Raw genomic sequence first — 12454 nt, 5'->3', positions numbered from 1 at the left:
CATCAACTTTTCAGTCTAGATGAATTCCAAATTACACCAAAAGTTCCTACTGGCAATTATGAAGCTAATTAATCCAATAAAATAACTGTTGTATTAAGTATTATCCTCATTTTACAAATAAGGAAACTGAAATTGAAATGTTTTGCCTAATTGTCACACAGTTGACTATCAAAATCAGGGATTGAACCAAGGTCTTCTCACTCCATACAAAGTACTCCTACCACAACTTCACACTGTCTCACTACTACTACCTCTTTCCCTCAAGGAGTGATTGGGACGATTAAAATGAGAATGCTGAGCTTTGTAAGCCATAAAGCTCTCTATGGGTCACCTATTGTTATTGTCTCAACTTCTCCATATTTTCCAGGACTCTCTAGTCACTTTCCCCTCATCTCATTCTCAGAAGAGTGTCTTCTTTTCAACATTCCCTTCTTTTTTAAGGTAGATTCCTCCTTTCCTTTAAGGCAGATGCTTTTACTCCTCAGTAGGTTCTCTGTCTGTGAAGTTCTGGAGTAATCATAGTTCTTTTGGGCTTATGTTTCCAAGGCAACATGGAAATTGTCTTTATTCTGGTCAATTCCAACTGGATCACTCCTTTCCCATCTCTTCAGAATGAAGAAACTATGATGATAATAGGTATGTTTTGGGTCATGGCCAGAATTTTAGGATAGATATTAAGAGGCTTCCTTCTTCCTGCTCTTTCTAAGAACACCTCCTGGTTCATCTGGACTTGTTTCCATGCTTTCTTCTTTTCCTAGCAGTTGGAGTGAGGAGACGAGAAAAACCCAAAACACATTGGAATCCAAAGATTATTAAAAAAAAATTAGAGAATGATATTTCCAAGCCAGGAAACCATCTGAGAGAAGATGATTTGTACAAGGCTCTTCTGCATGTGGAGGATAAGGAAAGAATAACTGTGGTCACTTCTCTCTAGCATGACAGGGTGACATCTCCTTTTCACTCCCTTCTGTTGCCCTTCTTGTTTTGCAACCATAGTAGACTTGCCACACCTAAGGAATTGTTCCAGATATGTTCCAGGTTTAATGATTTTATATAATGTCCAAGGAGGTTATCACAGAATAGCCCCAGGTAGAAAGGGAGATTTCTCCATTGTGCATGAGAGGATTCTGTAGCCTAGGTAGACTCTAAGAAGGAAAAGTCTGCTGAGTTGAAATAAACTCCAAAGGAGAGTCCTAGGTGGAAGCAACGTGGCCCTTTCCTATGATATATATTGTAATGCTTTGTAGCACTACTAGTATCAAAGAACAGGGATCAGGATAAATAAAGGTTGGGGTAGTAACACCAAGTGCAAACACTTGTAGGTTTGAAAGCCTATGAGAACAGTTATTATCCCTAACACTAAGGACAGAACCACTGTCCTGTTGCATCCCATTCTGTGGCTTAAGCCCTAACATTATTGACAATCAAAGGGGTCAGGGAAGATACCCCTAATGAAGATTCTACCAGAGACAAAACAAAAAGCGATTAGCTTTTTTCCTTGGGAAGGAGGAGATTCCCTCACTTCAATTCTAATCGATTAGCATTTATGGGAACAACAGTAATATGGGTTTGTCTATCTTCTATATAATTCATGAGTTATCTCAAGGCCAAATATTTTGGGAAGTTGTGGGGCAGAAGACAACTTTCTACAGTAACTGAACATAGTAGCCAGGGATCTGATTTCCCTAGGAAATTCCATCAGTGTCTCAGGTCATTCAGGACGGTAAACTAATGACTCATTGGAGGTGAGGAGGGAGGGAGAGCATAGCGGAAACCATTCTAGTTCTTTGCTAGAAGGTAAGAGTGGTAAAGACCTGTCACAGAGGGACAGAGGAGGCAAAAGAGAAAGTCTCTGAGATTGGCCTTATCTAGGTTCTCAAGAGAACTGTTGACCTTCACAAGGTCCAAAGTTAATGTCTTCTCTCCTCCTGTGACAGCCACATATTTGAAAAGAGCTCCAATTCCATCCTCTTTCCTGAGTACTCCTGGTATGATCAACCAGTGGGCTCCAACCTGGGCCCTACTGGAAACCAGAAAGATAATGGTGATATGTACGTACCATGCAGCTCGATCATACTCTGCCCAAACTCGGACAAATTCATCCAAGTGATGGGGTCCAAGGATAGATGAGTCCCGGGTCAGGTACTCAAAATTGTCCATAATAACAGCCACAAACAGATTAAGCATCTGGAGGTCAAAGAGGAAATAGGGAGTCATAGAAAGGAGAAGAAAAAAGGATTGAAAGACAAAGGGTCGATAGGATTGGTAATGTCATCATTTCCTACTGATATTGTGGCATTCTAAGCATCTCCATCACATTTCAATGACACTTGGTTATTGCAAAATGTTCTACAATCATGTAAATTTAATTAATTTCCAAAGTAGTGAATGAGACAACAGCAGCAGCTGTGGCTACATGAGGGAGGGGAGAAGAGAGGAGCTCTCAGGTTAGACAGGTCATTTCAGTCTCTCTGACCCTTGCTAGATCCAATTCTCATTGACCAATGGGGAACAAAACTCTGCTAAATATTTAAACTACAAACAGAAAAACAAGACAGTTCTTTTTCTCAAGAACCTTACATTCAAAGAGGGTAGAAACATAGATAGTATACAATTGTAGGAGTACAGAAAGTCCCAGTGGTGTTTAGATACAATGGCAATGAAGATAGTAATATTGTCCTCTTCAGTAATAGTACTAGCCAGCATTTGTCTAGCGCTAGCAAGAGGAATTTGACCTGGTATCTTATAACTTTCTAACATTCCTGTGTGAGATAGGGTTGTGTTTTCTTCCATTTTACAATACAGGCTAGAGATTAGATGACTTGCCCCCATCTGACACAAGTGCTTTCCTAACTTCAAGTGAAACGGTAGCTATCGTACTACCTAGCTAATGTCATTTCCAATAATAGCAATACCATATCTGTTCCTTCCTTTTGACAATACCTTGCATTTGACAATGTCAAAGACCTTGAAGAATTTTTTCTTAGACTTTAGAGGTTGTGTCTATTAAAGAGGCAGGACCTCTAGACCCTGAGGAAACAGTCTTCCAAGCAAATTATCATAGGGATTGCTTTCCTGGATGAAGGTTCCTGAGGTTAGACTGGTAGCTGAGTAGCTAATCAGTGAGGTGCTGCTATTCTTGGGGTTCATAGGGACAGGGTCTTGTGCTACCCTTACTAGGGTATGAGGGGAGGGAGTAGTCAAGGTGGTGACAATGGTTTGACCATCCTGGAACACTGTCCCTTCTGTCTCTTCCTTGTCACTTTGGCTATTATTTGTTTGCTTGATTATCAGTTAATATATAACTACCTAAGTTAAAGCTTTTTTTCTCATCCACAGATTTTTTTTTTCATGCTCATGCTATCCCTAAACCTAATAATAACAACAATATAGAGTATTAATAATGCTACATGGAGCTAACTATGAAAACACTACTACCAATTCACACAATAGGCTGTTTTAAAGTTCACAAAAGATTTCTTCACAACCATCTTTTGAAGTAGGTACTACAAATATCCTTATGCTTTGAAATTTTTTTCATCAATCTAAGTTTTTTGGTAAGTCTGAATTCACTAATATTAGCAAACACCAACATGTGTTATTATGCTTTTTCTAGAGAAGCTAGAGGTCAGAGAGATGAAGTGATGTGCTCATCTCTTAAATCTGGTAAGCATTAGAGCTTGTGGTTTGATCTAAGATTTCCAATCCTTCTTCTACTACATTTTGTCCTATCATTAATAGAGATTGATGTAGTATGTTTCCATCAAAAATCTCAAAATATCTTCTTATTCTTTGCACTTTATTTTCCTTATATTATTTCAATAAAGTGGGAGCAGAAGGCATTCATTCCTTCCCCCATTTTCTAGAACCAGGGAAAGGACCAAATGAACTTGCCCGATGTGCCAATTTTAAAAATAGCACCAGGTCTGGAATATAAATTTCCTAAGTTTCAGGTCAGTGTTTTTTACATTGTATTTTGTTCCCTCCATATACACTGCAAAAGTGATGTTTTAGTTCTTATGAGTTATTATCTTTTAAAGAAGTAGAAACACCTGGAACATTATCAATAATGCAATGAATAAAGCTTTGAAGTTTATGATACATAAACCACCATAGGGGTTGATTATTTTCCAGGAGAGTAATTTTTTCAAGTCATCAGATTTCTGTGAAGCCAGCACCAGCTGTCTGGTTTAGCTGATCTGATTAGAGAAATGGCCAGGATTATTTGATTCATCATATTTTAAGTTAGAGTCATATGATTTAGTACTGGAAGGAATCTCAGAGATCTATTCAATCCACTTATTTTGCAGATTTGTAAGGTAATGCAGGTTTTTTGTGTTCTTCCAACTTATCAATTATTTATTTAATAGTCTAGGGTTGAAAATTCTGACTATACTTGTTGAAATTGTCACTCAAAAAATAAGAGGGTACCTATTGCTTGGCATAGCACAGCATATGGTGCTGCTCCCCAAATGTTATTCTGCATCTACTACTACATGAATCAGTCACATCCATTCACCATGATCAAGATGACCCTTTGGCCTGATACATAACTGGATATCATTAGCCACAGGAGAGTCATGTCTGCTTATCTGAACCATTCTTCTCTTATTTCAAAGTGATGCCAACTTGTATTTATAGAATACAATTCTCCAGAAAATTCAATAGTTTTCACAAGAAAGGAAAATGGTTTTTCTGATTCTTATATTTCCATTGGAAAACCTGAGGGAGGAGAAAGAACTTGGGAATAACAACAGGTCAAAAAGGATGAGAGATGCTCACCAAAAAGGAGCAGAAGAAGATGAAAGAAACAAAGTAAAAGTAGGCCAGATCAGTGCCACATCGTTCATTCTCATTCTGTCCTGAGGGTGCAGTTGTGTCAGGCTCACAGCCCTTCTCTCCCAGACATGATAACATAATTTCCTGCCACGCCTCACCTGTGGCACTCCTGTGAACAAAAGGCATTAGTCAATTCAACTCATTTCCCCACATCCTCATTTCCCCTTTCCCCCCAGTCTCCATATAGGGATCATCATGCTTCATATTCCTCTAGGGCTTTTATTAGAAGAAAAGTCAGCATTAATGAAACCTACCTGGATTACTTAAAATGATCCTCATATTTTCCTGTCTGACCCCCCCACACACACTTCTACCTTTTTAGAGTGGCTATTTGATGTGGCTTCCACTGATTATGTAATCAAATTTTGAAAGAAGCCAATAGCAAGTGGAACTCCGACTAGCAGTGTGGCCATGTATTGTGAGATCTGGCTTTTTGAGTGTTGTTTTCCTTTTATATACCTTTTGCTCCTCAAAAGAAGCCAGCATATCTTTATCCCACATTTTCAGATAAAACCACTCAACACTATGATTATATATATATCCTGAATATTCCTGAACCAATTTTAAGAAGATAATGTATATTTTCAATAATTTTGCAAGAGGGTTACTTTTTTTTAGACCAATTTGTTTCAGAAAATTGGGCACCATATTAGTGAGATTAAGGGTCTTACTTTGCTGTTTGCTGAAATAATTGCTGCCCTCCCTCATCATTTCCACTGTACTAAAGGTGGAATTATTTCCTCCTGAAATAATACTTCCACAAAAAGAACCATACAACCAATAGGAAGAACAAGTTTTTGGAGAAAATCACAAGGGGAAAAAAGAAAACAAAGGGAAAGTGGAAGCATCAGACAGACTTGAATCCATCTAGCTCCATCACAGATAGCATTGATTAATATGTGAATGAACCTGGTACCTGAAGAGTAGCATGAGGGACCCAAAAAAACTGCGGAAGTTGTTGTGCCGATTAATGTGACTTTCTTCGTCTAATTTTATGTTTCCAAAGACCTGAAGAATCCAAGACAAGAAAATAAATCAAAGAAAGCAGTAAGAATTTTATATATGTGTGACATACCTAATAATCATATATCAAATCAACCTGAATACTGCGACTTGAAGAGAATGTGGGGAAGGCCGTAATTCTTCTCCCCTTATCTCCTGTGCTGGTAGGAAACTCTCAGATGTGTTCTATAGAACACATAAACTTACTGGAGGCAAACCATGTTTCATGTCTGTTATTGGTCTAGAATTTGTAGGAAAACTTGACTGTGGAGGTATAACTGATAATTTTTCTGAATACTTTTATATTTTTATAGTGAGTTAAATCTTCAGGAGAGGGGAAATTCTTAGTTGTCATGAAAAGATATAGATCTCTAGGGGCAGCTAGGTGGTGCAGTAGATAGAGCACTGACCCTGGAGTCAGGGGGACCTGAGTTCAAATCCAGTTTTAGAAACTGAATAATTACCTAGCTGTGTGACCTTGGGCAGGTCACTTAACCCCATTCTCTTAAATAAATTTAAAAAAATTGAAAGATATAGATCTCTCTCTATATATAAATATATATATATACATATTTATCTATGTAATTATATATACATACATACAGTGTATCATATGTATATGTATCCTGGCAAATGTACATATATACATACACATATAATATACAATGTAGCAATAAGATTCAACTATCTACCCATAAGGGAAATCCACTTATGAAAACGTCAAAGATGTTTGACTAACTAGTTGGCAGACATTGGGCAAACCACTTAACTTAGCTAAACCTCAAATTTATCACCAGAAAAAATGTCCCAGTCTACTCTAAATTCTAGGATCCTACTCACCAGGGCTAAAAAGATGGAGAAAAATTGCATAATTCTGGTTGAAAAGGGATGAAATTATTCCCATGTAAATTCAATTAATGATAAATCGACCATTACCTATTTTTTGACCTGTTACATCTTTAAAAAATAAATTTGTTCTGTTTTCAAACCATTTGAATTGCTGACCTTAAGTTATCCTTAATGTCAAACGAGACTTTCAAATTCTTCTTACTGATAATTCTATTTGCATAGTCCTCGCTCAGTTGTTTAATTTCATTGGTAGAAGATAATGTTATTGAAGTGGGAACAAAAGGGGGGGTAGCATTGACCATTCTTTCCTAGAGTTTGTTATAGAAGAGAGAAAAATTGGACATAGTCTGAAAGGTAGAGTAGGTTTCAAAGGTTTAGGAGAAAGGAAGGATCCCATGCTCTAAAGTCATACAAGGGAAATCAGACCTGTAGAGATGGAAAGATTATTATTACAGAGATGTTTTTTTCTTTAAAAGAAAAAAAAAGGGGCAAAGCCAAGATGGCAACAAGAGAAGATCCTCTCTAAGGTGCTCTCTCTTTCAAATATTTTAAAACTTGTAAAATAAGGACTCTAACTAAATTTTTGAGAAACAGAACCCACAGAGGGAACCAGTAAGGCAATTCTTCAGCCCAAGGTAACCTAAAAATAATGGAAAGGTTCTGCTCCACAGGGTTAGAGGGATGGCTGCCAGAGTGAAGGAACTTTAGCCTCCTGGAAGCAGCCCCAGGGTGCCTGGGAGCCAAGGCTCAGGGGCTTGGTATGGGGTAGTTTCATGACCTACACCCCAGGGAGCACTGGGAACAACTTGGAAGATCAGTAGGGAGCCTCTGCTAGAGTGAGCCCATGAAGCCAGCTCTCAGGGCACTCAATGAGTAGGGCGGCTGTGGCAGCCCAGATCCAGGAACTGGAAGCAGGCAGAGCCAGGAAGCAGGAGCCCCCAGACAACTGAGCCTTGAATGCTCAGCCTAGGTAGGGGAGTGGAGAGAGACTTCTGAGGTCTGTCTTCTGTACCTGGAACAGGACTCTGGGGCTCTGGCCACATTCAGATCTTGATCACAGCCCAGCCCCCCCCCCCAATAGAATGGCAGCCCCCCCCACCTCAGCTCCATGGCAGAGGGGGTGCAATTGTGGTCATTCACAGACCAGGAGGGAAGACAGAGCTTCACACACTGAGATCCTTGTGGGGGGAGCGTTCCCAATAATACTCCAAAGCTCAGGAAACACCTCCAAACCAGGCACAGACTGGGGAAATGAGTAAACAGAGAAAAAAAGAGTAACATCATTGAGAAATACATTATCTATGATCCCAAGGAGGATCAAAATACTCAATCTGAAGATGAGGAAGTACAAGCTCCTGCATCTAAAGACTGCAAGAAAAATGGAAATTAGGCTCAGGCTATGACAGAGCTCAAAAAAAAAAGATTTTGAAAATCAAGTGAAGGAGATAGAAGAAAAATTGGGAAAAGAAATGAGATACAGGAAAAACATGAAAAAGAAGTCAGCAGCTTAGTCAAGGGGATCCCCCCAAAAAATGCTGAAGAAAATAACATGTTAAAAGCCAACATAAGTCAAATGGATAAAACAGTTCAAAAAGTTATTGAGGAAAAGAATGCTTTAAAGAGCAAGATTGGCCAGGTGGAAAAAGAAATAAGAAAGCTCTCTGAGGAAAACAAATCCTTCAGATGTAGAATGGAACTGAGGGAAACTGCTGACTTTACAAGAAATCAAGATATAATACTTCAAAACCAAAAGAATGAAAAATTAGAAGAAACTGTGAAACATCTCATTGAAAAAACAGCTGATCTGGAAAACAGATTCAGGAAAGATAATTTAAAAATTATTGGGATACCTGAAATTCATGATCAGGAAAAGAGCCTTGACATCATTTTAAAAGAATTCCTACAGGAAAATTGCCCAATTTTGCCCTAGAAGCAGAGGGCAAAATAGAAATTGAGAGAATCCACTGATCTCCCCCAGAAAGAGATAAAAAAAAAAAACCAACTCCCAGTAATATTATAGCCAAGTTCCAGAACTCCCAAGTCAAAGAGAAAATATTACAAGCAGCCAGAAGGACATAATCCAAATATCATGGAGCTGCAGTCAGGATCACACAGGACTTAGCAGCAACTACATTAAAAGCTTGTAGGGCTTGGAATATAATATTCTTGAAGGCAAAAGAGCTTGGAATGCAACTGAGAATCAACTACCCAGGAAAACTGAACATCTTCTTCCAGGGAAAATGATGAACTTTCAACGAACCAGGGGAATTTCAAATGTTCCTGTTGGAATGGCCAGAGCTGAACAGAAAGTTTGATCTTCAAATATAGGATTCATGTGAAACATAAAGAGTGAAGGAGAAGGGGAAAATATGAGGGACTTAATGATGATGAACTGCATGTATTCCTGTATAGAAAAATGGTACTGATAATACTCATAGTAAACTTCTCGTTTAATAGAGCAGGTAGAAGGAGCTTTTATAGATGAGGCACAGGAGAAAGCTGAATTTGAAGATATAATATATTGTAAAAATGGAGTCAATGGCTAAAAGGGAAATGTAATAGGAGTAAGAGAAAGGAGAGGTGGAATAGGCTAAGATATTTCATATGATAAGATTTTTTTATTACAATGAGCTATTGCAATGATATGGAAGGGGGAAGGCAAGGGGGAATAAGGGAACCTTCACTCTCATCAGAAGTGGCTAGGAGAGGAAACTGCATATATACTCAATGGGTTACAGACATCTAGAGTAAGAAGGAGAGAAGAGGTATGGGGAAGGGGGGGGGATGTGAGTAATGGAGGAGAGGGTGGACCATGGAGGAGAGTGTCCAGATAGAACACATTTTCTTGTTTACTTCTTGCAAGGGGCTGGGATTGGATGGCCCATCCGGGACCACAGGGCCAAGTAGATGTTGGGACTAAGGGGTGGTATGTGGGCTTGGGGCCTCTTGGCCCCAGGACTGGGGATCTATCTGCTGTGCCACTCAGCTATCCTACAGCACATTTAAGAAGAGGGACAGAGTGAAAGGAGAGAGAAAATATAGTGTATGGTAGTGAGGAAGTACAAATGGAGGGAGCTGTGATCAGCAATGGCAATGGTGGAAAAATATGGAAGCAGCTTTTGTGATGGACTTATCCTAAAGAATGTGATCCACTTGAGACAGAGCTGGTGGTGTTGGAACACAGACAAGCACATTTATTATTATTATTATTATTATTATTATTCTCATTATTATTATTTGGGGGGCAGTTTGCAGGGCAAATGGGGTTGGGTGGCTCGTCCAGGGCCACACAGCTGGGTGATTGTTGGGTATCTGAGGCTGGTTTGGGACCCAGGTGCTCCTGGCTCCAGGGCTGGTGCTCTGTCCACTGTGCAACTTGGCTGTCCTTACTCTTATCATCATCATCATCATCATCATCATCATCATTTTTTATTTTTTATTTTATTTTATTTTATTTTATATTGGTTCTTTTTTGGTTTTTTGCAGGGCAATGGGGTTGGAGTGGCTTGCCCAGGGTCACACAGCTGGGTGATTGTTGGGTGTCTGGGGTCGGGTTTGAGCACAGGTGCTCCTGGCTCCAGGGCTGGTGCTCCATCTACTGCCCCGCCTGGCTGCCATAATAATAATAATAATAATAATAATTATTATTATTATTATTATTTATTACTATTTATTTATTACTATTTATTATTATTTATATTATTACTTTAATTTTTTTCCTCTTTTATTGCTCATGTGGGTCTATATTTTTTGGGGGAAGGGGGTATTATGTTTACTCTTAAATAAGAATATTTTAGTAATGTATAAAAAACATCATTTGTACAAAAATAAGAATGAATAAATAAAAATTCAAAAAATTTTTTCAAAAAATAATAGATTTGGAAAACTATGAGCTTGACTTTGATTCATTCTACAATATATTATCAGAATGATGGTTACTTAATATTTAGGGTGAAAAAAGGGCTGAACAGAGATATTTGACATCACTTTATCAAAAATGGATCATGCCAGGGCAGCTAGGTAGCACAGTGGATAGAGCCCTGGCCCTGGAGTCAGGAGGAACCTGAGTTCTTAGCTGTGTGTGTCCTTGGATAATTCACTTAATCCCATTACCTTGCAGAAAACAAAAAAACAAAAAAAAAATGGATCATGCTATATTAAACTCATTTACTTTTGAAAAGTCTTACTAGACTAATAGGTCAGAGGAATAAAACATATAATTTACCTAGATTCTTAACAAAGCATGTAGGAAACTCTTTCATACTCTTCCTATGGACTAGTTGAAGAGATACAAGCTAAAAGGTCGCACAGGTAGATAGATGGATTTGAAGTGGCAATGGGGTGGGGTAGGGTATGGCATTGGCCATTCTCTCCTAGAGTTTGTTATAGAAGAAAGAAAAATTGGATGCAGTCTGAAAGGTAGAGTAGGTTGATGATATATTCATGATGATATATAAATGATGATATATTCATTCAAGGTTTTATGTCAACTTGGTCAGAAGTCTCCAGTGGAAGGATACTTGAATCTGTATTATACCTTGCATTGTTCTGAAGAACGACTTGAATAAAATCCTCATCAAATTTATAGATGATTCAAGAGGAATAATGAACTGACTGAATGACAGCACAAATTCAAAAGCATATTGACAGGCTAGAACACTGGGCTAAATTTACTCTTCTCAAGCAGAGATAATCAGGAGAGAAGTAAATCTGATTAAAAGCTGATGCTTAGGATTAGAAAACACCACCGTGCATCATTTTGGAAAGTGACACAGGGAAGCCCTGGACTGTTTCATGCCACCAAAGGGTGTCTCCAAATTCAACAGCGTCCCATGTCTGCACAGGTAGAAACTTTTAAGTTCCTCTTTGCTTAATTTCCCAGCTAACAAAGATCATTTTGTTGCTTTCTGACATACATTAAATGAGCTTTCAGTTTATCTAAAGTATGCTAAATGAAACATGCTTTTATCCTAACAGTTTTTAAAATGTGTAATTGAAGAACAATTTCTGCCCCCAGCTATTTTGCTCAAATAACTCCCACTGACAACTGCTTTGAGAATTTGTTCTCAAGCTTGTTTTTTTTTTTGAAGAAAGAAACTAAAAAAACTACTTGTCCCACAAGGGGCTTGGAGGTGGTAAGCTAGACACCACTGGGGAAGGAATAAGAATTGCTAAGAAGGGAAAAGAGGAGTATGAGAATGGTGGGGGTGGGGAGGGGTTCAAAATAGACAAATAATAAAAATTGAAATTGTCACTGAATTGGTAAATCCAGTTAGTTAGGACTGTAATGTCATTGGCATATAATTCTCTTCATGTGTACATTTTAGTTTCTTGTTCCTTTTCTTACTCCCTTGGCTCAGCTTCATCTATGAAATGTTCTCTCCCCTCCAATCCATTTTTTTTTCTTTTCATATATCACTCTCTAAGACTAGATCAACTGATTTCCACTTGAACTTCACCAAATGCCATACCCAAATGTTTAAAACATTCTGAAAGCATGGACATAAATTACCATACAATTTGAATGTAATGTTCTTAATAATACCAGTTTTGGTTATGAAATGACATGTTTTACAAATACTTTCTTTGTAACAAACCAGTGAGACGGAGCAAGCATTATTATTCCCTTTTTTACAGATGAGAAAACAAAGGCACATGGAAGTTTCATGATTTCCCCTTTAAATAACAGCATTAGGAAGTATTAATGCTTGAACCTGAATTCAGACTTCGGTCTTCTGTACACTGGCCATTCTTCTATACCAGG

General features: G+C 38.3%; 1 protein-coding gene across 3 annotated transcripts in view; it reads right to left on the bottom strand.

Annotated features, from left to right (window-relative positions):
* Nucleotides 1–12454, bottom strand: part of CACNA1E (calcium voltage-gated channel subunit alpha1 E) — a 596540-nt gene that overhangs the window by 31154 nt on the left and 552932 nt on the right. For all 3 annotated transcript variants that reach the window (XM_074222185.1, XM_074222182.1, XM_074222184.1), the window contains 3 exons: nucleotides 5756–5847; nucleotides 4783–4948; nucleotides 2060–2187 (listed from right to left, as the gene is read on the bottom strand). In XM_074222185.1, coding sequence (XP_074078286.1) covers nucleotides 2060–2187; nucleotides 4783–4948; nucleotides 5756–5847 — 386 coding nt within the window. The remainder of the gene's footprint in view (nucleotides 1–2059; nucleotides 2188–4782; nucleotides 4949–5755; nucleotides 5848–12454) is intronic.

Source organism: Macrotis lagotis, chromosome 2 (genome assembly GCF_037893015.1).
Source record: "Macrotis lagotis isolate mMagLag1 chromosome 2, bilby.v1.9.chrom.fasta, whole genome shotgun sequence".
Lineage (NCBI taxonomy): Eukaryota > Metazoa > Chordata > Mammalia > Peramelemorphia > Peramelidae > Macrotis > Macrotis lagotis.
Note: the sequence above shows the minus strand (reverse complement) of the source record. Positions and strands in the feature narration are given on the sequence as shown.